We start from the raw sequence: 27417 nt of genomic DNA on the forward strand, positions 1-27417 counted from the left end.
ACCTGTGAAAAAGATGTCATGGTTTTTTATTATTTTCCATTCATGGGGATGGAGAAAGTGCAGTGACTTCCAATTTTATTATGTATACATAATTTTATTAATGCCTATATGCACAAACATTTTATATTTATATAATCAGACATGTACACACAAATTAGAACTTACATAATGTGGGCAAATGTTTATAATACCTGAAGTTCCTATTTTAGCATTTCTGTAGTTGCTCAGAATGTTAGTATAATTCCATTATAAGATATGACTTATTTTAATTAATAAATTCTATTGTAAGAAATAACTCATATGAGAATGATTAATCGGTTCTTCATCTCTGGTGAGAATATTCTAAGGAAATATTTATATATATATATTTTTTTACAATAAAGTATAAGAGAACTGTAAGATCTTTTTTAACTGAAATCTTAACTTTCTTAAAATTAGAAAATGCCATTTTTTGTAGATTTATAAACTATTGTCATAGTTTAAATGTACTCTTAATATAAAACCATAGGTATCAACTTAAATGCTATTTAAAATCTGTTAGTTTATATTAGTTCTCAAATTAATATTTTATCTTTTATCAAGAAATAAAATGACTATTTTTAATTCCCCCCCTCGAAAATTCTTTTAACAAAAGCATCATTTATATCCTATAGGAATAATTTTAACATACTTAGTATAAATTGTCCAAATAATAGTTTCATGGTGAATTTTGAAACAGATTTTGATTCTTTTCACAGACTAAAGTATTAAATAGAGAACAAACAGATGAATGGAAAGGCTGGATGCAACTTGTGATTTTGATTTATCATATCTCTGGAGCAAGTACTGTAAGTATATTGAAATTCAGAAAATACCTTCTATCTAAAAAGCAAAGTGTCCCTTCGGAGTTCAACTGGGAGACTGGGAGTTCAATCACTCTCTATAATGTATGCTGAACACCAAGGGTCGGCGCAGAATGAAGGAAGGCCCCAGCCAGCAGCCAGAAGGTCCTGATTGCCAGCCAGACCTAGGGACCCCACCCATGAACAAATTTCGTGCACTGGCCCTCTAGTAGGAAATAATATCACTATGTTTTTTTTAAGGGCATGCCATTTATTTTCAGCTCAATCTTTCTGCCTTCCCATTCTTCTCATACCACTTGACTTTGAGGATGTGTAGTTTTAAAAGCAGAATCAGTTGTTCTAAAAAGAGAGGGCAATAATTTATTTGTATTTTCTTGGCCCTAATTTTAATGCAATAGAAGCAGCTGATAATCTAAGGGCATTATTTCATGTCATCCTATTGAACAACTAATTTAAAGTAATCACAACTCTTTGTAGATGACACTTAATTGTAAAAGATTTGGAGTAGGCAAGTGACTATCAAAGATAATCAAATTAAATGCTTATATTTTATATTCTACCCTTCACTGTATTTTAGGAAGTTTGACCAACTATTTTTACACTTTTAAAGTTTGAAAAACTGGAAACTCTTGCCTCAGTGTTCAGAGCTCAAGTACTAATGGACTGCCATTGTAGATCATGCCATACTTCCTAAATATTCCTGTCTCCGTGAGATGGGGACTCTTCCTTTGCTCACTCAGTGCCTCCTCTACCTGGACAAAATCATTTTTCCCTTCTCTCGAGGATTCTTTCTTGTGGTCTGGCGACATATTGGTTTTGGCAAGGATAGAAAAAAAATATCAGTTATAACACTTTAGCTACATTACAGTTAAAACAAACTTTTGAGGGTAAACCTAGGTGTCTGTCACTTTTCACATAAGTTTATACTGAAGATACAAACTGACTTCTCTAAAATACGTTTTAAAAATTTAAGAAATATTCAAAATTTGGGAACTACTGAACTGTTTTTCTAATTGTGTTGTTTATATAAAGTACACTTCTTTAAACAGTATTTGAATCAATGATAAATTAAGATGTTAGGAGACTGTTGCTCAGGAAGGAGTATTATAAAAATTTCATAGTAGTTAAGGTAAATAATACTGGGGGTTTTCAGATATCTCTAACATTTTGAAAATAATGTTATTCTTCATAAAGTCTATTATATTTTTCAAAATTGGTAATTTCATGGATGGTTTGTTTGAAGAATAAAAGGCAGATGAATGAAGTATTATTTTTGTTGAAGTTATGTGACTCTGATAGGTTTATTTGTGGCAGCAGTGAAATTCCTGTGGCCTTGCAGCTGAAGGGACCAATTGAAATCATGCAGCTGTGGGAAAGCCAGGATGGTCAGAAATGCGAGCAAGAAGAGACAAGGATAGTTAAACTTAGTTTATAAGCCCAGTTCAGAATTTATAGGATGAATTTGGCAAATTCTATAAAAATGTAATTGGAGATGCATATTGAATCTTAAAAATATCTCTGACATGAAAAAAGATTAAATTAATTTGAGGGGGAAAAAATGGTTTTAAGAAAATGCCACTTAGGGACATAATTAATTGCTGACATATTAAAGGGTGATAATAGTGTAAAAAAAAGACAAAACAAAATTAATGGCAGATTAAGTTCCTCAATTTAGTGATTCCAGAAAGGACTTGGATCATAAATGGATGCAGGCAATTTGGCATTCTGTTATAATCATTTGCCAAGCTAGCATTCTAATACATTCCAGTACATCCTAAACAACAATAATTTGATATCATATATTTAGTTCTAACTGGAAGAAATATGCAAAGTGCTTTTATATTAATTATGCATTCCTCACAAAAACACTTTGCAGTTTAGAAGACTCAGACTTAAGTCATATAACTAGTAAGTGGCAAAACCAGAATTTGACTCTAGGTCTATCTGATTCTAAAGTCTACATTTTTTAACTCTTGCTAGAATGCCTAACTTTTGAGAATAAATCTTTTTATTGAGATAATACCAAATGATAACTGTGATCCATTATCTTGGTTAAAAGTGCTAATTATAGAAATTCAAGGTATAGTTAGTGCCAACATATATTTTACATATCTGTTTTTGTCAACAGTTTTTGCCTGTGTACATGCACGTTCGGGTTTTGGTTGCTGCATATCTATTTCAGACGGGCTATGGGCATTTCTCATATTTTTGGATCAAGGGAGACTTTGGAATCCATAGAGTATGTCAGGTAGGAATGTATTCAGTTATTTTTTTTTCTTCAGTTCAACATGCTTTTGTGCCTGTCTGTTGATAAAATATAAATACTGTCATTATAAGACCATGAATAATTTGAGTTTTGAAATGGCACTTAAAATTGTGTTATTTCTGTGTTCTGTGGTTAATAATTAAGAGATAAATAATTTATTACTGAGGGAAGGGAAAATATAATTTAGATGTATGTATAATAGAAGCACTGGTACACAAGGGAAAACATTGCTGATTTACTTTAGTTTTGTAGAAATGTACAGTTACCTGGAATTATTATTATAGCCTATGCCTTCTCTCTCTCTAAGAAGAGGATTAATATTTATTAAGTTTCTACCTTATTCTAGGAAATTTCTGAACATTACTTTACTTATCTTTCATTACAAACCTGAGTTGCGATCTTCTCATGTACAGACTAGGACACTGAGGCTCAGAGAGGTTAAATAATTTGCCAGTGGTAACATAGTAAGTGGGGCAGCTCTGATATCAACCTCTCCAATTCTTTGTTCTTTGAATGACATCACACTGTCTGAAATGACTGTTATATAAGTCCCAAAGATACTTTTTAATTTGAGTAATATCATTTTGTATCTATGACAACTCTCAATTTAATCCCAAATGGGGTAAATCAACATCAAATAGAGATGAAATGGATACTTTTTCTTGAGGTAATCTAATCTCCACTTATAAATGAGCTCTAACATGAGATTTATGATTTTTCCCCCCCTAACATTTAACACGATGGCAGTTGCAGCCAGAGGACACCTCAGGCTTGTGCTTTGCTGGGATTTAGTTAATATAACGATGCATAAATATTTTATATTGAACTCTTTACAATGACTGTAAAACAAATATAATTTTAGGGATTAGTAAAATATGCTTGTACATTTGTTATTCTAGTGTCAAACATTTATACTTTGTCAGAAATCTGTCTTTGCTGTTCATGAATTACCTGGAATGAAAACCATTTTTTCCCCTCTTTAATAGGTCTTATTTCGTCTCAATTTCCTGGTAGTGGTGTTATGTATAGTAATGGATCGGCCTTATCAATTCTATTACTTTGTCCCCTTGGTCACAGTATGGTTCATGGTCATATATGTTACTTTGGCACTGTGGCCTCAAATAATCCAAAAAAAAGCAAACGGTAAATATACTCTCTTACTTATGTTAATAAATATGTTCATGTACTAAATTTCCTTTTAGTTGCTAAAGGCTATTTATTGAGACATGAAACAATTAAAATTTATGTGTAGTATTGACATTTTGAAAGTTTGTTCTTAAAAACTTTCTAAAATGGTGCAGATAACTAGTTGAAATAATATTAATAGTATAGAATAATAGTTTTTATATTATGTCTTTTTTAAATTTAAATTTTCAAAGCCATTTTATCTATTAACTAATGCAACAGTTTCAAACAGTACAGAGCCAGAATGGAGAGAGCTATGAGAGAGAAAGGAAAGCCAAATAGGGCTCTTTGCCCCTTACATCCTGCTTTAGTCTTGACAACTCTGCTTTATTTGATTTCTTATATATATTGAGATTTTTAATAAACATTCATTTGCAAAAAAGCCTTTCTATGTCAAACAATTTTAAAAAGCGCTAATATAATTTATCCTTAAGCAGTTATTGTCAACTTGTTTTTCATATAAGGAAACCTAAGTGTCCAAAAGGTTGTCATCTTTAAATTTCACATAGCCAGTCACTTGTAGTGTTCAAAGTGAGGCCACAATCATTAACTTAATGCTTCCCCTCCTCCTTAAGATCATACAATTAAAATACTTTTCCTTTATGGAAAAATAATTTTAAAATGTTTGATAATGTATTTAACTTAACCCAGTATTGTAATTCAAAAATATTTTCTGTTGCCTTTCATTTTAATACCAAATGATTTTTCAGGGAAAGAGTTGAATTCCAGCCTTTCGTAAAGTCCATTAGTGTCTTTTGACAGCCTCTGTGGTTTAACTGCTTGACATAAACTCAAAATATTAATCAAATGAATAATCAATGTGTATAAACTGGGAGCATATAACTTAAAACATGTATATGTTAAAATATATCTTATGGTTAAATCCTAGTCCATTAGAGAGTTCTTAAGCTTTCTCTTTAGAAATTGAATATTTAAGCAGTCTTAGGTTAGATTCAACACGATTATTAAAATTACATTAACATATTGTTCCAAATTTTGTTGTAACTTTCAATAATGAACAGGTACAACTGAATTCAGGAGTTGTTTTTAAATATATTTATAGTGGATGAATAGTGAGTATATAGGATATCAGATGTATGTTGTAGCCTCATTCCTAGCAAGGACCCTCTACCTTTTTTCCTTTTTGTCCTACTTGTAACTTACATTGCTTAGATGTATTTTGTGTAACTTATAAGAAGCCTTTAGTTATGTTAAGAACTATGCAACGTATTAATACATTAAATAGTATTGAATGTTTTCTTATGTAAATTAACAACTTTTAATAAATATTTTCTCTCTTAGGAAGTTGTTTCTGGCATTTTGGTTTACTGTTGAAACTAGCCTTCTTGCTGTTATGTATATGTTTTTTGGCATATTCTCAGGTTTGTATAGCCTTTAGTTTATATTTTGTTCTATTTTATTTTAGAGTTCAGATCTATTAAAGTATGTGAGAAGACTCAGAGCTTTTCTTTAGCTTCATTTTTTTAATGACTGTAATAAAAGTGTCACTCCATAGTTGACTACTCAATGTAGATCTTTTGAGACCCACTTTTGTTACCCCTGTTTTGTTGTAAGAGCAATTTAAAGCTCTTCCTCTGGCAGTTGTTCAGAACCCATTTTACTTGATCAATCAAACGTTTATTGAATGCCTTTTTAAGACACTACTCTAAGTGGAGATCAAAATTCTCTTGACAGAATTTGCAACTTGATTTGTGCATTATTCATTGCATCGAAATGTTACTTGATTTTTCCATAACTGCAGAATAAAATTTTGGCAGTTAGTAAAACCAACTTAGGAGCAACGGGATTTGTACATAGGTAGTATATTTAATTTAATTAAAAGTTTGGTCATTTTCTCTCAGCTACTTCAGCAGGGTGGCAAACTGCTACCTGCTGCTCAGTCCATGACACGGACATAACGTTTAGGCAGCACAATAAACAAAATATTTTAATTTGAATGCCTGTAGTTGTGACATATTCTGCACAACTTACTCCTGTCTCCCAAACTCTGTCTTGTACCTAGTTGCATCAGGTACAAATGCCATATAAGGGGTGTGTGTGTGTGTGTGTGTGTGTGTGTGTGTGTTTCTATAAAGCTGGTTTTTTGCTTCCTTGTTTTGTAGGCTTTCATACTTATTTTCATACTTAGAAATAAAGCATTTATATTTCTGCTCCACCTCTAAGGTTTTTTTGCAGAAGATCTATGAAATAATAAACAAATGTGTAAAGAAATATTATAAGCCAAGTAATTACAACAACTACTTAATAGTCATTCATTAAAATTCCCAACATTCTCGTGGTACATCTGAGGAAGAGAAAGGAAGGTGGACCAGAGGTTCAATAGAGGAATTAAGAAGGTTTCCCCTACCCTGGATTAGTGTTTACTCCGCACAAGAAGAAAAGTGCATAGTCCAAAATAGCCCAGTGTCTTTCACATAATGAATGCTCATAAATACTTCTTTGTCGATCATATAAGAAACAAAATTTTAATCAGAAATAAAGTTGTACATTATAGATATATATATGTGATACATGTGACCATACTAATAGCTATATACCTGTTAAGTCGTATTTCTGTATTTCATATAGTTTGCATATATGATATATAAGTACTTTATATTGAAAATTTTGTTAAGAACTACCCTAAATATACTGAGGCACAGATAGGACCCATTTTTAACAATCTATAAGCATTTTGAAATCTGTCATTAAAAGGAGATTATTATATTTTATTAAGATAATAAAGCTTTTCTGACTTAAGCATTCAGCATTACCTAAAATACAATACTGTTTTCATATTTTTCTTAATTTTTATTAGTCTTTTAAAAAATTGTAATGTTAGACATTTTTATGCTGTGGAATTAGGTCTAATAATGGAGTTTTCCTTAATAGAGTTTGTCGTCATTCTTAAGTCTGGAAATTGAGGTTTTTGTTCCTTCTTTGAAAAACTTCATTAATGTGCAGGAATGTACCCAAGACTTCTGCCTCTACATTCTCAGATTTTCAAGGCTGTCAGGTTAATATAGGGGCACAATTCACTAACTTCACTAGAGTAAAATTGTAAACTTTGTTTCAAAAACTAGTAATGGCACTTGCCAGTTGATTAAGGTGACTAATTCAGAGGATTCTTTGAACTTAAATGGTTAATTATAGATTATTAAGGACATTTGAGAAAGAAAAGCTATATTTTAACCTTAACCATCATTTCTTAGGATATTTATAGCATATTGGCTGAAGCTTTTTGTATTTTTTGTGTTTTGGTCGGTAAATATTAGCTGTTTTGTGTACTAGATTTAAATTTTTAAATGGAATAATTTTCCAAATACCAGCTTGTTCTTTTCAAAATTTTCAGTCTCAGTATCCTTTCATACTCAATAAAAGTAAATTAACAAAAATGTTTTTGTCATCTTTATTAGCCATCAGTAAAATAAATTTCTTTTTAAATGAATTTCAAATGAAGTGATATTTTTAAGTTAAATAAAGAAAACCTAAAAACTGTGAGTGATCCTTATATAATTCTAACTTTAGAAAATTGTTATTTATAATGATTTGCAAAACAAGTATTAACTTGTACCATTTTAATTTGTTTCCTGGATTCCTTTTTTCAGGGTGCATTTGAGAAGATCTTTTCTCTTTGGCCATTGTCTAAGTGTTTTGAACTAAAAGGAAATGTATATGAATGGTGGTTCAGATGGAGATTAGACCGTTACGTATGTATTTACCATTTCATATTGTACTCTTAAAAAATTATTTGGAATTTTTTTAAATTTTTACTTAGTTTTAGAATAAGGAAACATGTTGATATACTAAGTCAAAACAGCCTTATTTCTCTGCTTTTTTAAAGCACAGAAAGGGTATGCATGTATATTAGCAGAAAAATACAGTAAAAATGTCTATAAAGTGGCCTTTGAGTTATAATTTTGACTTACAGGTGATCCAGCATATACTTTTATGCTTCAGCCATTCACAATATGTGTTGAGTCCCAATATATTCTCTAATGTCGGTGTGATAAAGGCTATATTAGAGAAAGAAGACATACCTCCAGGCTCCTAAATCTTAAAATCTAGTTTAAAACCCAAGATTACTACTTATAATTGGGTATTAGGTATGCAGTATGAAATTAGAGATAGAAATTTGAAAAGAAGAAAGAGTGGTATCATGGGTGATTTCATGAATTTAATCTTGAAGGATGGTTAAGATTCATTCAGTTGACCAACAAAATGTAAAACATCCAGCACAGTGTTCGTTAAATAATAGACACTGGATAAATATTAAATACCCTTTGTTTACTCTTTCCCCTTTTCCTCCCTTCTTTCACTTATCCCATTTTCCATTCAACAAATGTTTTCTTGGTGCCTATTTCTGGCCCATTGCTTGGTTCCCATTACTGTGCATTTTCCAATAAACTGCATTGCATTTCAAAACCATGTATTAATCCTATCTAATAAAAGAGTAATATGCAAATTAACCATCACTCTGCTACACCCACAAGCCATGCCCACCAGCCAATCAGGAGTGAATATGCAAATAAACCCAACCAAGATGGCTACTGCCACAGGGAGCAGGAGGGAGGCTTGGGTTTCCCCGGCAATGGAGGAAGCCAAGCTTCCCACCTGCCCTTGCCAGCCTAGGCCTCCACTCAAGGCTACAAAGTTTCAATGATAGAAGATACATAAATCCAAACAGAAATGGCAGCAGTCACAGAGCTGTAAAGAGCAGGAGGCTAGGGTTGCCCTCAGCAATGGATGAAACCAAGCTTTCTGCACATCCTGGCCAGCCCAGGCCTCCACTTAAGGCTACAAAGTTTCAATTATAGAAGATAAATAAATCCCAACAGAAATGGCAGCTGCCACAGAGTGAGCAGAAAGAAGACTTGGCTTTGCTCCAGGCTACAAAGTTTCAATTGTAGAAGATAAATAAACCCCAGATTACAGGGCCTCCATTTGGGTCACCAGGGGGCATGGCTGGCCTGCAATCCACCACAGGCCCCTCGCCCAGGCTGCCCCATGCCCTAAGGGAACCCCCACCCTGATCCGGGACATACTTCAGGGCAAACCAGCCAGCCCCCACCCATGCACCAGGCCTCTGTCCTAACTAATAAAAGAGACATATGCAGATTGACCATCACTCCAACACACAAGATGGCTGCACCTATGTGGACACAAGATGACCGCCACAAGATGGCCAGCAGGGGAGGACAGTTGGGAGTGATCAAGCCTGCAGGGAAGGGCAGTTAGGGGTGACCAAGCCGGCAGAGGAGGGAAGTTGGGGCGACCAAACCTGCAGGGGAGGGCAGTTGGCAGGAACCCAGGCCTGCAGGGGAGAGCAGTGAGGGGATCAGGTCTTCAGAGGAGGGCAGTTAGGAATAACCAGGCCCACAGGGGAGGGCAGTTAGGGGCAAACAGGCTGGCAGTGGAGCAGTTAGGCATCAATTAGGCTGTCAGGGGAGTGGTTAGGGAGTTATCAGGCTGGCAGGCAGAAGCAGTTAGGGGCAATCAGGAAGGCAGGCAGACAAGCAGTTGGGAACCAGCAGTCCTGGATTATCAGAGGAATGTCCGACTGGCCTTTTAGTCCCACTAAATGGGCAGTCGGACATCCCTCGAGGAGTCCCAGATTGGAGAGGGCTGGGCTGAGGGACACTCGCCCCGCCCCCCATGCACAAATTTCATGCACTGGGCCTCTAGTTATTAATAAAAAGCTTTGCAAAGGTCTTTTCATTAAATAATTTTAAATTCTCAACTTCCTCACTAGAGCAGTCTACTATGATATGGTAGTTCACATCAAGTCTTTATTTAAAAAGAAAGCTCTCTGATTCACCATGTTTTCTCCACTCTTATGTGCATATTCTCCTATTTGTACATATGAACTTGGTAGTTTTATTGTCGTGTGCCTTATTCTATTGAAAGAAGTACCAATATAAGATGCTTTATCTTGGATGAGTACAATTAAATTTTATCATGCATTCAGAATAGTTTTATATTAACATTTTTAAATTTTCATCATTTCTTCACTTGCATTATTTCTTCAGTTTGAGCCAGTTTGTCTCATTACAAGAGATTTGGCTTTTCCTTTGCTGATAGTTTGTAGCAATCATAGGCTTTATCTCATTGCTTGAAGTTTTACCCTTGAAGTTTAAGATCTAGAAACTCTGAAAAATAAGCTTTTAACTTAATTACTTTTATACATATTTTTTATAATTTACCACATTTTTTGCTACTCATTGGAAAGTAGCTGTTTAAAACAAATTTTTCTCTCTTTACTTTTCAGGTAGTCTTTCATGGAATGTTGTTTGCTTTCACTTATCTGACTTTACAGAAGCGTCAAATCCTTTCTGAAGGAAAGGGTGAACCTCTTTTTTCAAACAAAATTTCAAATGTTCTATTGTTTATTTCAGTAGTTTCTTTCTTGGTAAGTTTCAAAATTTAATCTTCTAATTTTCCAACATCCTAATTGGTTTACAAAATTTTCTTTAAGAGATAGGAATTGAACCTATAAATAAATAAAATATTTAAAAATTCTTTTTATTTTTGTTTTCCAATTGAACAAAAATTCTGTTAAATTGAAGAATAACTGAAAGCTAAGAGAAATAGGAATTTTAAAAATTGTAATAAATTTGGGAAGAACTATAACGTAAGGTGTTTGACACGAAGAGCCACCACTGCCTAGGAATCACTGTTCTCAGAACAGCACAGACCAAAGCCCCTCTCTGAGCTTCATGTCTGGGCAGTGGAGACACCAAACCAGTGATGAGAACACCTGGGGGAAGTTTTACTGAAGCTTTTACTTCACATATGAAGCATAATGTGATAAAGAAAACGTCAGCATTTCCTGAGAATGCTGCCTCTTTAAGGCCTAACTGTGTTTGTGAACCTATTCGCGTATTTTTTTGTTTTGTTTTAGACCTATTCCATCTGGGCTAGCAGTTGTAAGAACAAAGCCGAGTGCAATGAGCTCCACCCATCTGTTTCTGTGGTACAGGTAATTACCTTGATTTGAAGAAATTGTTTCTTAATTCTTGTTAAGGACACCATCTTTAGCGGCAAAGAAATTTGAGATCAAACTATTTAAAATGTAGTTATATTACTTAAACTTTCTAAGCTCTAGTTCCCTTTATTGTAACAGGGATATTAAAATCTCTTTTAAAAGGGTTGTTTTATTAAATGTATGGAAATGATCAGTATTTGTCACTTAATAGGCACTTAGGAAATGTTAATTGTACTTATCGTATTTGCTTTTAACAAATTTTTAATCATTTAACAAATATTTGATTCCAGTATGTACTAGATATTATGGTGAAGGATATAGTGATTACCAAATCAGACATACTTTATATCCTTATCAAGCCTACATTCTTCCATTACAGATAATAATCATATAATTATAAAGAGAAGTACATGATGCAATAATAGACCATCATGAGGGGATATTACCTAGGTGGGGTTGGAGTGTAGGTCAGGGATGATTTCCCTGAGAAATCTCAGCTGATTTGGAGGGAGGAAGGCACAGCAGGCAGCAGGAAGGAGCATATACCACATTCGTCAGTGTGTGCTGGAGACGGAGGTGGGTAGAGGCTAGAGACAATTCCGATCAGATTTACATGTTTGCAGACACCTCTGCTGGCAGGTATTCATGGACATTGTGGTAGTGTGGTGATTAACTGGGTGCTTTGGAAACCATGGGACTTCTTCCTAACCCATCTTGATGTCACAGCAAGGTTCTCGGAGAAAACAATGTCTAAGCCAAGGCCTGAAAAACGAGTAGCCCAGCAAAGAGCCGCAGGGAGAGTGTCTAGGATTATTATGGAAGAAGCAAAACTATATCATGAGCTTTTGTAAATTTTGCCACATAAATATATCATCTCCCTCTTCACAAAGAGCCTCCGAGTGGGTTCATATATATATTTTTTTAATAAGCATAAAATAAACCGCTCAACCATATACTACCTAGTATCTGCACTGGTATGCAGTATCAGACCACATGCTTAAAAAATCGAGTATGTATACATTCTAGAACAAAAATAACTTGCTAATCAATTGGGGGGAAAGTATTTTGTATGTATCAAGTTTAAGAATATAAAGAATAAATTAAGACTTGAAGGAAAGCAAAAATTCTTTTAATAAACAGATTATTTACCTTTGTGGTTTTTTATTTCAGATTTTAGCCTTTATTCTAATAAGGAATATTCCTGGATATGCCCGTTCTGTTTACAGTTCATTTTTTGCTTGGTTTGGAAAAATTTCATTAGAGGTTGGTACATTAATATTTTGCTCTGTCTTACACAGCCAAGTGTTAAATATATATGTTTATGTGCATATATATGTGTGTGTGTGTGTGTATATATATATATATGTGTGTGTGTGTGTGTGTGTGTGTGTGTGTGTGTGTTTGTGTGTTTATATATGTGTGTATGTGTAAATCTAACATGCTTTTATTTTTATTTTTTAATTTTCACCCAAGTATATGTTTTTAGTAATTTTTATAGAGAGGAAGGGATCGGAGAGGGGAGAAACATCGATATGAGAGAGAAACATCATTCAGTTGCCCCCTATACACACCCTTATCGAGAATCAAACCTTCAACCTTTTTGGTGTACTGGAGGATATTCCAACCCAGTCAGGGCAACCTGACATTTTTTCAATCAAAGCTATGTTACTTATGGAATTATAGGGAGGAAATTGAGTACTTTCAAAAGCAGTAACATATGTAATTTTTACAGCTTTATTTAAATGACTAGACGTAGATGACTTTCACAGTGTTCTTTATACTGTCTTGAGCTTTTAAGTACAACCAAGATGCTGAGATCAGGAGAGAAAAAAGTGAAATAGATATAAATGAAATCAGCTAAGAGGATTTTAATTTGTTCATCTCCGTTATTAACCCTTTGTACTCCGCTGTCCCCTCTCAGGGGACATCGGAATTCTAGCATATCACTCAGATGTCCCCTCTCAGGGGACATTGCAGTTTATTAGTGATTACGGGGAATTGAGTTATTTCAACGCACTCCGCCGCAAAGTAGCGTCGAGTAGCTGGTAGCCAATGTCCAGAATGGTTCGGAGTGCAAAGGGTTAAATATGGTTATAATTCTTAGCATAATAAAATGCATCCTTATAATTGGAAATTTTGGTGAAATTTTAAAACATTACATTCTGTGTATAATACCTAATGTGAAATTAATCTACAAAATCAGTTTAAAGTAGGTTTTGAAATACATTCTCAATATTCTGAGCTGTATTTGAAACAGAATATTTTAAAACAGAATTTATATTGTGATCATAAAAGATAAATTTTAGAGCATATGATTATTTAAAAGATACATTTTTTAGTATAAGATTTATTTAGTTGTTGTCTTTATAATAGGGAAATAAGCCCTGGCCCATGTGCTAAGAGGTTAGAGCACCAGCCCCAAGCACTTGAGGGTCGAGAGCTCGATTCCTGGTCAAGGACATGTACCTGGGTTGCAGGTTTGTCCCCCTGCCCCAGTCAGAATACATGTGGGAGGCAACCAATCAACTTGTCTTTCTCATATCTCTCCCTCTGTCTCTCTCTCTCTCTCTCTCTCTCTCACCTCCTTCTCCTCCTCCCTCCCTTCCAATCTGTAAAAATCAATATAAAAAATACCTTCCTGTGAGGATTAACTAAAATAAAATAGGGAAATGAATGTCCCTTTTGAGTTCTTGAATAAATGTTCTATTATTTTTTAAGTATCAGATTTCATAGAATTTAAAAATCTTGATCATGCGAGACTTACCAAGTCATTCAGTGGACTGTAGAATATTTTTTTTGTATGCCCCTTAATATTTAAAGCATGAGAGTTTTATAAACTTTAATTGAATTAATTTACTATTTAGTGTTTCTATTAAAATATAGAAACGTCATAGTCTTCATATTTGTTGAAGTATCTTAAGCATATTTCTACTCTGATATTTTGAAGCACTGTGATGAAAGAACCACATTTGTAATCACAATAAAAATAAATAGTGGTGTCGTCTAATATATATACTCATGGAACTTGAAATACACTTCAGAAACATATGAATATGATCTATTATGAATGTGATCCATGCATAGCAAACATGGGAACATCTTAAACACTATGCTATTTCCATTGAAAATCTATACCTACATAAACATTCATAAATATATACATATATGGACACACAAAGGTTTGTAGTTAGGTACTCACACACACACACACACACATACGCACACAGGAGTCATTCTTTACTTGAGGTCTGACTAAATACAAGAGTCCAGACAACTGTCTTGCAAAGACAGATGCCATACAAAGAATTTTGTAAATTAGAAGGTCCCAGTGGTTCATTTCTTCGGGACTTTGAGACTCTGCAGTGGGCTTTTCAGAACCAGCAGTGAAACAGAATTGAAAGGTTTTGGAGAAGTCTGCTAACGTAATAATGCTATCAGATGTTTAAATTAGGAAAAACTGTGTTATATTCATGGACCTTCTGTACGTATCTAACTTGAAATGTTTTTCCTCCTAGCTATTTACTTGCCAATATCACATATGGCTGGCAGCAGACACGAGGGGCATCTTAGTACTCATACCTGGAAACCCCATGCTCAACATCATCGTCAGCACTTTCATATTCGTTTGTGTGGCGCATGAAATTTCTCAGATCACTAATGATCTTGCACAGATCATTATTCCTAAAGATAACTCATCTCTATTGAAGAGGTTGGCATGTACAGCTGCATTTTTTTGTGGACTCCTCATCTTATCATCCATTCAAGATAAATCAAGATATTAAGTTGCTAAAATTTTAAAATACTCAAACTCTTCAAGCTAACTGTTGCCTGCTTAGAGGAGAAAATCATCCATCTTGAGATATAATTGTATAGGTAAATGAAAATGTGTGCAGTAAGAGGACAGCTCAGTGATGTCTGTTGAATGTGTATGGTTGAACATATAGAAAATGTACATATTCAATGTGAAATACTGAAAAAAAAATTGATGAAGCAGAATGCATTGTAGAAGATTGCATGTGAAAAGTCTTTTCTACTGGATCTATATTTCCATTTATAAGTGATTTTAAGTTACATGTGAAGGCAGGGAAGTAATTGCCTTTCCAGTAAAAAAAATATATATATAGATAATTTAGTTTAGTGTCACACTGTTTTGATATTTACTAAATTTGTGATAATAAGATTGTCTACACTGATATTCATCGTGGTAATTCCTACTTCATTGAAAACTTTCTCCAGAATGACTACAGTGTTGTTTTCTTGCCATATTGCAATGAAGTGGAGTGATGAACAGTATGCCGTTAATTTATATGTTCTTGTTCTGTTGCCGTTTCCTGACATGGTTTTTTTCTAACTGTGGTTCTCAGATATACAAGCCTAAATATTTGTACACTTGGTCTCACAGTTATTCTAGGCTCCATTAAAGGGTTTTGTCATTGTTGATGCTATTACTTCTTTTTATAAAAAGGCCAAATTTTCTTTCATTCACCTGTTTCTTTTCCTTAAGCTATATCAGTGTAATACTAGTTACCCTGTGGATCCATTTAATATGTTTTCCCCTAATTTTGTATATTATTTCCAATGTTTGGAAAGTTCTTTATAATCATTTTTTTTCTTATTACTCCCTCCTATTTTTAAAAAATATTTATCAATCTAAACTTGTGCAGTCTAGTAAAGATTCACATTGTTACGATTGAGATAATGACCTTCAGTAGAATTTTAAGTAAACCGGTGACTTTGGACAATATATGTTTTGGTTTGGGTTAGCTTGGTTTGGTGTTGTTACAGCTGTTTGAGGTATAAGTTTATTTATCTGTTGTACAGATTCTATTCCGACTTTTAATGTTTGAAAGGTTGCACTTGTTTGCTCTTATCATGTGTGGGGTAAAACATATTTTCTGTTCATTGTATATGAAATATGGAGTAATTTAAACAGTAAATAAACGTTCTGTGGATGCTTATTTTTGTATGGCAAAGTATCAATTAAACTGTGTGTTCTTTTTTTAAAAACTGGATCCATTAATGATTGATTTAAATGTCTAATTCATTTTCTCAATTTAAATATGCTTTCTCAAACTCAGTGTAGATCAGTGTGATAGTTAAAAAAGGAATAACTGAGTTATCAGAGCTTTGGAGAATAATCTGTTCAGGAAGTTTAAGCATTATGATATATTAGTAGTTTTACTTGAAGATTTTAAAATTTTAATATTTTTTTAGCACTGGATTTATGTGCTAGTGATATCTTCTCATTAATTGAGGATTATTTCTAAGACAGAAATGTGTGTTCTTTTCTTTTCTCTCTTCTTCTGCCCTTACTTAATCTTTGACATTTCCCAGATAGACAGTTGTAATGATTCATTGCTCTGCCTCCTAGACCGCAGCCTTATAAGTAGAGAATAGTATAGTTATAAATCAAAAACTTCCAAGTACTGTGATCACATTATTCTTGCTGGTGTGGCTTGCCAATGAGTAGAGTGCATTTTAATTTAGCTTGTAAGTTTTGTCACCTGAAAAAGATTCTTCCTGATGAAACAATTGAAGAAGAAAGATGATCAGTATTTCTGGTTTTGGAAGCACTTTTGTCTCCAACAGTGATACCTAAGAATGAATAGGTTTCTCTCCTTTTTGAACTCAAGCCTAAAGCTTAACTGGTAAACCCTGCTTCTTCATCACATGCTCTTATTTAATATCCCCCACTGCTTCATTTTATATATAGTTATATAAAATAGTTAAAATATAATGCAGTTGGAATTAAAATATGTTCTATTCATTTTCTTTATGAGTTTTTATGGATAAAAGGTTAATATGGTGGAAGTTACCACAATGATAATATCTGTATATAGTATAGGTTTTTCATATTTTTTCTGCTCTGACTCAGATACTAACTAAATGCTTTCCTCAGTCATACCATTCTTTAGGAAAAGATGTTTAACAATATTTAGATATGCTGAAATTGAGATAAAACCACAGAGGTTCTCTAAACTCAGATTTTCTATCATATAAATCACATTGAAAACTCTACTGTTGGCCCTAAAAGGTACTCACCTGCCTCAAATTTACCCCAATCCTTCCCTGTTTCCTTTGACAAACCTTCCCATTTTTATGGATAGGCCACAAAGCTTTAAAAACCCAGAGCCTTCACCTAAAACCATTCACTATACCTACAAACTAGATCCTACTATTTGCTTGAGGTGCTGGTATAAAATGACTTTTATGCCCTACCATTTTGTTGTGAAACAAGTTGACCAGTTAAAACTTTAAAGACGGGAGATTTATTTCCCTCCACAAGTAAGCTTAATCATTTCAAATGTTAGCATAGGGCTTTTAAGGCTGGTAAAATTTTTAATGATAAGTACATCTATTTGTACTCATATCTTTACTAGATTGTGAACCATTAAGGCTAAATAAAACCATAGGACCTAGGATAGAACCTCCATGTAATAGATACTTAATAAAAACCAATTTGTCAAAGAATGTGCACATTCCCAGGAGAATGCCACTTCCTTTAGATTGTCCCTCCCCCTTTAGATATGAACTTTTACCAATCTAGAAAACCTTGGGAGAGCCCAGTTGGAATTTTTATGTTGAACAGTATTAAATCGCTAATACGCTACCATGTTTTACCTACACATGATAGAAATTTTGGCAGGCTCAGCTGGCTCCACCTAATAGCTTTTCTTGTTGGAGAAAAACACTTGGTTAGTTACCTGCAGGATTAATCTTGACAACTGTTTAAAAATTCTAAATAATAAGTTTGGTAATATTTAGGATGATTTTGAGGATTGGTGAAAGCTTTTTAAGATAACTCATAGTTGAAAAGCACTTTATATTTGCCTTTCATGAAATTTCTTCTAGTGTCATGATATGAATTAGAAATATCATAAAACTTCCTTAAAAGTTACTTACATCCATAAAGTAGTGTAATTTTTCCAAAATTAAGAGTTGGGGATATTATGAGCTATAAAATATATAATAGATTAGTTTTAAGTCTTACATTTTATTTATAAAATACCATTCCAGAGCACAAAAAAAAATGGGATACAATCAACACTTTAAAAAAGAAATTTGTGGTTCTTAAGAAGTGTTTCTATCATGTGTAGAGTAACTTTTTTCCCCCCATGCTTCATAGTAACTATTTAAATCATCTAGTTGTTTTAGCTTTAACTTCACTAATACCTACTGGTGCTTATTAAGAAGACATTTGAGAGAATTTTCTAGTTAAAAATTGCTAAAAATAATCATAAAATTATTAATAACATTTTAATTGTTAATTCTAGGGCTACCAGAGATGTGATTATTTAACTCTTATCTTCATCGACAAAATAATAAAGGCAGAACTTAGCTCTCCAGGTCTATCACCCACCACTTTTTAATTTGAATTTCATCCAGGCCAATCTTGCTCAAATGTCATACTGGGGTTTTTTTTCTCCCCCCCCCCCCCCCCCCCCCCGCCCACTTTGCTCCATTTCTTTTCATCTACCTAAAGTCAACTTATATTTTTAAGCAGAATTTAAACTCACCTTCTCTGTGAAATCAATACTTTATAATCCTCTTAAACTATTCTAATGTCGATTACCTGGTCTCACTATTTTGTTATTTTTGTTTTTTTTTTTCAATCTCCTCAGTAAGATTGCAACCCCAGGATCAAGACCATCAGTTAAGAGGTTCTGGCTTTATTTCTCCCATCTTAAAAACAAAATTCCCTTATCTCTTGCCTTCCCAAAGCTGCTGCCTCCTTTATCTTCTTCTACATACCTGAACTGCTCTTGTCAAGATCAGCAAGCATCTCCAGATTGCTAAATCTAATGACAGGTTCTCAGTCCTCAGTCTTCACCTTACTTGACCTGTGAGCAGTCTTTGACACAATTGATTCACTACCTCCTTTATCAACCATCCTCCTTCGCTGTGCTTTCAGACCACCATCTCCTGTTTTCTCCCTACCTCTGTAGCCATTTCTTCAAGGTCTTGTTTCCTGGGTCTTTTTCCCACCCTCGGCCTCTAAACTGCAAATCCCAAAGCTCAGTCTTCAGACCTTCTCCACACTTGCACCTTACATGGTATCACCTAGTCACATGACTTCATGCTGATGACTACCAGATTTATATCTTCAGCCTGAGCCCCTTCCCTGAAGTTCAAACTCCAATAACCACCTGCCTACTTTATATCACCATTTGACTATCTAAAAGACAACTCAAATTTAACAGGAATAAACGAAAACTAAGCTTTCTTACTACTGACCAAAACAAATGAGAACACCCACAATCTCTCCTCCATAAATGGCAATTACATCCTTCACGTTGCTCAGACTTTAAAAATTTGACTATTCTCTCACACATCTTATGTTTTAGTAAATCTTGTCAGCTTCAACTTCAAAATATAGCCATAATTCAATAATTCAACCACTTTGACAGCTCCAATGTGATCACCCTGTTCCAAAAGACTACCAGCTCTTTCCTGCATCACTGTAATAGCTTTATTTGTCTCCATAGTTCTGACATACTTTTACTTATGTGCCTTTTATTTTTCATCTTCTCCCTCATTGGAACAGAATCTTTCTAAGGACAGGGATTTTTTCTGTTTTATTCACTATGGTATCCCCAGCTTCTAGAACAATGCCTCACTTACTTGCTGTAATGAATGAATTAATGATTACTGCACAAAATATTGTCAAATACCAACACCATTCAAGGCAGTTTAGCAGCCCTGCAGATGAGAGGGCAGTTGGGAAAATATTGAATACTTTTTCTTTTCTTTAGCCATTTGGACGAGAGGCTAAAGATATACTTTATTTGGTATTTAGGATTTTAATTTATATAATGTTATTTAAAAATTTTTAACCCACTTCTGTAGCCAGGTAAATGAATAGTGGCTCTCAGCAGGGTGATGGTCTTGCTCTCTTGATAGTAACTGCCAGCAGAGCTGAGCTCCAGCCTACCAAGTAGAGCATAAGTCTTTAACTCACTGTGAGTCCTATCACTTATTTTCTTGCTCTATTCAAGAAAGTGCCATTGCATTTACACTATTATTTTTCTTATAGTAGAAAATTACTTTTTTGGACTCATGTCACCATCAAAAGCAGGAAGATAAAAAGATAAAACAAGAAAGACATGTATATTAAAAAAGAAAGATTGTACTTCTAGTGGAAATCAAAAGTACTCCCGTATTTAACAGTCAAAGTGTGACTATGTCAAAGAATACTACTTTGAAAAGAGACATGAAATAAGCACTAGAAACAATTGCCAGTAAACACACAGAAATGAATATGTGAGTGCCAGTATATGTAAAATCATATTAATGTATTAAATGAAAGCCTGAAATTTCAATAAGACTTGAATTTAAATAATTTTTTTTTAAATTCATGCTGTGAAATTCAGATATATATTTTAGTGGAAAAATGCATGAAAACATTTAACAGATGGTAAGTTTTAAAAGCATATCCATTGACTGTAGCAAAAATTACATGCCAAAAATAAATAATCTTTTGAAAATAGAAGGCTAATTGGGAAAACTGTTATCTCCCTTAGTATATGGAGATAGGGTTGAGAACTTTAAAAGTATAATTTGTGGGAGCCCAGATATTAACAATAACTTTAGTTAAATTTATTTGGGCTTTCAGTGAGAATTCTAATGTAACTCAGAAACACACCTATGTCAGGTTCATTATAAGGAAATGGTTTAATGATTGATTGGATTGAGAAAAATCTTAAAGTTTGATAGAGGCTAATAATATCAATAAAGTTAATAACTAATAAATATAACAGAAAGCACTATTATGATGATTCCTGGACTTATAAAATGAAACTAAAATTAGCGATTTTTCACAAGAAACTCAGGTCTACTCATTTCATTCCCTAGGAATGACTTTACTCTATATAAAACTTTAAAAGTAGAATGCATTCTGGATATAGTCATTGATACAAGCTGAATGTGTTCTGTGACATGTATTACAGACAGATCAATGTTTTGCATGATGATTTAGATATGCCACATGGGAGCCTGCTATACGATAGGAGATTAGGTGGCACCATATCTAGAGACTTTTGAAACTAAAGAGAGAGATTGAATTTTTCACATCATTCAAGAGAAAATGACCTTGTTAGCTTAATTGCAAAGACTGAAATAGAGTTGATTTTGATTGAAAATACACCCCATCTTACCAGTTTGAATATTTGTCTGTAAAGACATTCAAAGTGACTGAATAAAATATATGACCTAATTTGTTCTTCATTCTTAGGATAATTGTTATTTGGGAAAACTTACTTGGCAAAGTGTATTCTGGTTCATTTTTCTCATGGGAAAAAATAGTATCCAGAAAAGGAAGTGATGTCAATTACATTTCAAAATTGTGGGGTTGAAGACTGAATTTTAGAAAAGTTTTTTGGTTTTAATTCTTGTAAAAAATTAATAACACTCTTTTACCTTTTCATGAAAATGAGACTCAAGTGGCAGTTATGGAAATGCCATAGATAATAGTACCAGACTCTGAATACGACAAAAGTTGAAACACCTGAATTCTACATATATGTTAAGAATAGTTTCCTTAAAATATTTTTTTTAAATGTTATTCTGGTATTTTATCAAGGTTCAAAAGTAATAATTATGAAGAATTTTGGGGACTATGAAACAAATCAAATACCCCTTGTTTTTAAAGGATTCAAAGATTAAATTGTACTGAACATCTCAATGAAAAATCTGCCATTTTACTTCTTAATAAAAAAAACCTTGTATTAAGACATTTATTCCAAATTTAAGATAAACCAAGAAGAAAAAAATGGCATAACTAGATTTATTTCCCTTTGTTTTTTATTTTCAGTTTAAAATATCTCCAATAGTATAAATGTGTATGTTGTCCAATAGTATAAATGCTTATGCCATCATACAATAAAAATGAAGTTTGATTCTATATCTAAAACTTTTTAAAATATTTAGCCCTCTTTGTTTTGCTTCCTATCTACTCACAGTAAATAATTGATTTTTTTATTGTACGTTTTCGTCATAAGTAGGCCAGTCTGGTTTTTTGTTTTGTTTGATAATTTATAGGGTCAAAGTCCTGCTAATAAAAGAAATAGCCTCTCCTCTGTGACACTAGATAGGCTGAGTGGCAAGATGTTTTCCCAGGTAAACCAGGAATTAAATGGTGACAGCGTCTCTGGTGTGGAGAGAGCAGACTAGAACTAAGAACCCACCTTCCTCTCTCCTTGCCTCCTTCCATGTCACCCCTGCTTCAGGACACTATCACTCAGAAGATAAAAAGTGATTAAAAACATTTTGTTGAAGTCTGAGGGGTCTAGTACTTGGTGCACTTTCTCAGAGACTACACAACTTAAAGTGGAGCCCGTTTGGGTGGCTCAGTGATTGAGTGTCAGCCTGTGAACCAGGAGGTCATGGTTTGATTCCCATGGCCTCCAATCAGGGCACAGACATGGGCTGCAGGCTTGATCCCCAGTAGGGGGGCATGCAGGAGGCAACCGATGGATACTTTTTCATCATGGATGTTTCTATCCTTTCTCTCTGAAATCAATAAAAATAAATTTAAAGCGAAAAACTATAAAGAAACAATACCTGGCAAGATTATCCAAGGAAAAATTTAAATAGAATAATGTAAGGGGTAGGACTTGTCCAATTAGATATTGGACAAGTATCTAATTATAACTGTGGAATAATAGATGCAAAAATATATAGGTTAATAGAATAGGAAACAGAAACATTTTAATTAAAAGAAGATATTAAAATAAGGTAATAATTTGATTTCACATTACTAGTGAAAGGTAGAGATATTCTTCAGTTCAGAGACATTTGCTTAACAATGGAGGTGGGGGCAGTAAATTCCTTTCCTACTCTATATACCAAAAGACATTTAAGATGATTAATGGGTTTAAAGTTGTCAAATACAAAAATAGAAAACGTATGTGACTATCTCCAAATGAGGAAAGACTCATTAGGGATAGAGCAAAAGGTAAAACCAGAACTGCTACATTCCATTGCATAAAAAAAGTAAGACCAATTTGCCAAAAGATATAGAGAAAAAATACAAGTGGAAAAAAATTTTAGCATGAGTATTTGACAAAAATTTAATATGCTGAGTATATATGGAGCTCTTAAGAGTTTAGGGGGAAGGTAGGAACACAAGATACTAATATTTTCCAAATTTCAGCTAGCTTTCGATTAATTCTATACAGAAAGTCACTTCATTCAGATACTTTGATGTTCATTATGAATGCAAATACTTTAACTTGGAAGAACATCAGGAAATCACCATACTCAGAGCGGAGCTTTCTATGGATGCTTTTCAGGAGCTGGGGAAGATTTTTTAATGGCCCCTATGTTTAGTTATGCCTTCCTTACACATTTTCCAGACTAATATTAATTAACACTCAGTTACACCGAGCAGAAATTTGGAAACTAAATGGCCCATCTGTCTGTGTAAGTGTGCATATTCATTTTTTTTTATTCCTAGAGAAAAATCTTGGCCGAGCTCTAGAGTATTCCCTCAGAAACTACTGATTATTGGACCCTTAAACTTCTCCCAAAAGATGTCCCTCATATACTGGTTCAATGTCCTATGAAGACCACTTTTTTCCTAGGTCCCTGGAATACTGACCTCAAGGTGTAGGCTATTCAGTATTGTACTCCAAGCTACCTCATGTCTATCAGCTGTAGCAAACAGTACGTATAAAGGAACAGTAAGGATTTTCTGTGTGCTTTTTATCGTTTCCTCAGATCCTTTAAAATATACCCTATAATTAAGCCAGGCTAACAGCTAGCAAAGTCCATCTGTACGTTTATCTTCAGTACAGAATCCTAGAATTCCTCTTTGGTTTGAAGCCATCGGTCAGCATCAAGGGCACGCTACAAAGCCATTTTATGAAATTCGTTATTGTGTCAACTCGAAGAATGTGGATTACATTGCACAATGGCCTCTTTATATGACTCTCAAGGATAATGTCACGTTGGACTTTGTATCGGCGTATTTGTCTTTCTCCCGCACAGTTCATTTGCTACTATCTTATGGACACTGTGTTGGCTTTTCATGTTTGCTGATAAAAAGCTAGACCTAAAGTTGTGCTCCATCTCTGAGAACAGGCACTTTGGTCTGGATTATTTACTCATTCTTGGCCCCTTTTTCCATTTCATTTACTTCAGAGGATATTATCTGGCTATATTTTGACCAGCTCACTATCTGTGAGCTGTCTCACATCGTTTGTTGGAACAAGGCCGTGTGGTGGTCATAAGTGTTTTTTCAGACCGCACCAGTCAGGAGGAGCCAGAGAGGCCTACCCTGAGTAGCTCGTAAATGCCCCACGAGCAAATGTTCGCCGTTCACCACAGTTCATAAAAAACGAGGCTGAGAGTTCTCCTCCTGTTCCCACGACATTATCTTCTTTCTCCTCAGCCCATGCTCTTCCCTAGAAACAATGCTTTCGTTGCTAAGATTCCCAACCATTCTAGTCGTATCTGTGGATTCCTTCCCTAACGGTCAACTTTGTTTCCATTTTGGAGCTTACTGCTCTGAGGATCAGATGCCAGGCCACAGCCTCAAGATGTTGGTACACATTTGCCCTGAGGGCAGGGCAGTGCCCTCTTCTGTGGATACTTGCTTCTCCCTGCCACAGCGTCGGCTATTGCCCTGAGAGCAGCTGGCCTGGACAAGTGGCTTCCTTTTGGACCAGGAATCAGATGTGCACTAGACTGTGGTGTCAATGCCCCATTGTTCCTGGAGGGCTCAGGAAAATGCCTGTTTCCTGTGCCTTCAGTGTTCCTAACCCTTCAGAAATAACCTGATCAAGAAGAGTGAAAGCTCAACCCCCAACCCATCCCTACACACAGAAGCAGGAGGCTCTAACCCTGAGCTTCCAATCTGCAGCCTGGGGCAGAGCAGGGAGCCTGGGCAGAGAGAGAGTGGCAAGATGGAACTTGGAGGAGCTTTGAGTAGACGCTCAAGATAGGAGGTTACACTACTTCCCTCCTGCCCCCTTTGCATATGCCCTAAGAGAAGGCAGTGCTAAAGAGGCCCCTTCAATGCAAAGGCCAGAAAAGGTCTCTCTGAGCAGACAGTACAGGGTGGGGCAAAAGTAGGTTTACAGTTGTTAGTAGAGAAAACAATACAATAATTAATAAACTAGAATACAAGAATAAATTCTGTTTCATCTATTCACAACTGTAAACCTACTTTTGCCTCACCTTATATTTTTGTTTTTTCAATCTTTATGGTTGAAAGTGTTATATATGTCCCCTCTCCCCTCCGCACCCCTTCTAGCCTGTCCGCGCCCCCTACCCCAGGCCTTCACCACTCTATTGTCTGTGTCCATGGGTTATGCACAGATGCGTACAAGTTCTTTGGTTGATCTCTTCCCACCTACTCACCCTCACCTTCCCTCTGCTATTCAACAGTCTGTTCCATGTTTCTATATCTCTGGGTCTATTTAGTTCATCAGTTTATTTTATCCCACTCTATAATATATTTTAAGAAAATTGTTCACAAAGCAAAAGCACCATAAGCAAAGCAAAGACAGAGTGCAAAACACGATTTGCCTATCTCATATCACAGACAAAGAGCTAATCTCCCAAACATTTAACTCGGTGAGAAAGGAGCCACCCATGGGCGGATGGGCAAGCAGTACAAGTAAACCGTTCACAAAAATAAAAATACTAATTCCTTTAAGTACATGGCAAGAAGCAAACGCCTAACACATGCTGGGCTTGTGGGGCTGCAGGACACAAGCATGGGCGCATGGCTGCTTGAAAGTAGAAATTGCTGGGGTCCCTAAAGGAGGGCGATCTTATTGTAAATATAAAAATTAAAATGCACATACCCTAGGGCCCAGTAGTCCCACATCTGGGAACTTACACAGATACTCCTATTGGTAGAAAATGTCATAAATAAGGCTATTCACTAGTGATATTAGTCATAGTAAATGGTTGGAACGCGTTAATAAGGAAATGGCGGATTTCCTCATTAACGAGGAAATGGTGGATCAATACAGAAACTAATAAGAGAGTGGGGCGTTGATGACATGGCCCTCCTGCCATGTAACACCATGCTGTGGTGACAAAGAACACGGAAATGACACATCGAAAGGGAAAGATCTCTGAGGAACATTGCTAAGTCTGTTAAAAAGTACAGAAACCTGGATAGCGTGGTGTATTTTAGGTTGAGAGGGGGATTGAGAACATACATGGTTATTTCTTTGCATTGTGTGTGGGAATTTTGGAGGAATACATAAAAACTAGTGAACGTGGCTACAGGCAGTGGAGGAGCAGTCATGACAATGAGGCGGATGAGGGGCTGTGCAGGAAAATAAAACTTTTCGCTCTCTCCCTTTAAGCTCTTTCTGAATCTTTGGGTATTAAGCCATCGGAATATATTCCCTTCTCAGAAACAAATGCACAGAAAGCAATAATGGAGGAGGGTGACCTTGAAGAAGGGCGCCACAGGGCCCGGCCTGGCGCCAGCACACATTCCCGTTCCTGCTATCGCCACATCTCCCCCCTGGTATGTTAAAGAGGACCAGCATGTTGAGAGAGAGGCTTACCAGCCCTCCGGTGTCTCCTAACTCCGCTGGTATTTTCGAGGCCAGTACCTTGCCAAAAATGGAGTGTACACGCCCCATGCGGGAAGCAAAGGGCAATTTTCATTTTTTTGTTCCCATCCCATGCCTGCTCCTTCTGCACGTCCCATTCCGATAATATGAGAGCCCTCAGGGGAGAAGGAAAGATAAGGTCTGGAAGGGCAGAAGCAGGTCTAAAAGGTCTACGTCAGAAGAAGAGAAATAAAACCTGGATGACTGCTAGCATGTCAGGAAAGAGGAAAATAAATCATCGCACTAAGTGATCACAAAGAAACATAAAATAGGATGGACGTAGGAACCTTCACTATTATAGTTGGCAGAGCACACATGGAAGGGGAAAGCCAAGGCGGTGAGGGGTGGCGTTGAGCTAGCTATTCTGCTTGTTGATTGAAGGTGCAAACTTAAACGCTCACTGACGGGGGCCCACCGAAGCTTGTTCTTGGCAGAGGGGAAACCTGAGGGCCACACTGCTGCCTGCCACACCAGGAGGAGCCGTGCGGGCGGAGCTCCGGGGGAAAGACTTGGAATGTGCTCTTAATCACAGACAGATGGGACAGTGATGGCCCAGGTTTC

The 27417-nt window shown here is 35.3% G+C and overlaps 2 protein-coding genes across 3 annotated transcripts in view; one reads left to right on the forward strand and one right to left on the reverse strand.

Annotated features, from left to right (window-relative positions):
- Positions 1-16285, forward strand: part of CASD1 (CAS1 domain containing 1) — a 38334-nt gene extending 22049 nt beyond the window's left edge. For both annotated transcript variants that reach the window (XM_084896666.1, XM_084896665.1), the window contains exons 10-18: positions 738-827; positions 2971-3090; positions 4095-4251; positions 5596-5675; positions 7902-8003; positions 10562-10702; positions 11195-11272; positions 12449-12541; positions 14794-16285. In XM_084896666.1, the coding sequence (XP_084752792.1) occupies positions 738-827; positions 2971-3090; positions 4095-4251; positions 5596-5675; positions 7902-8003; positions 10562-10702; positions 11195-11272; positions 12449-12541; positions 14794-15060 (1128 nt within the window). In that variant the 3' untranslated portion in view covers positions 15061-16285. The remainder of the gene's footprint in view (positions 1-737; positions 828-2970; positions 3091-4094; positions 4252-5595; positions 5676-7901; positions 8004-10561; positions 10703-11194; positions 11273-12448; positions 12542-14793) is intronic.
- SGCE (sarcoglycan epsilon) overlaps positions 1-27417 on the reverse strand; it is a 126734-nt gene that overhangs the window by 19486 nt on the left and 79831 nt on the right. The gene's annotated exons all lie outside the window — the stretch shown is intronic.

This window comes from Pipistrellus hanaki (genome assembly GCF_964339955.1).
Source record: "Pipistrellus hanaki genome assembly, chromosome: 10".
In the NCBI taxonomy this organism is placed as follows: Eukaryota; Metazoa; Chordata; class Mammalia; order Chiroptera; family Vespertilionidae; genus Pipistrellus; species Pipistrellus hanaki.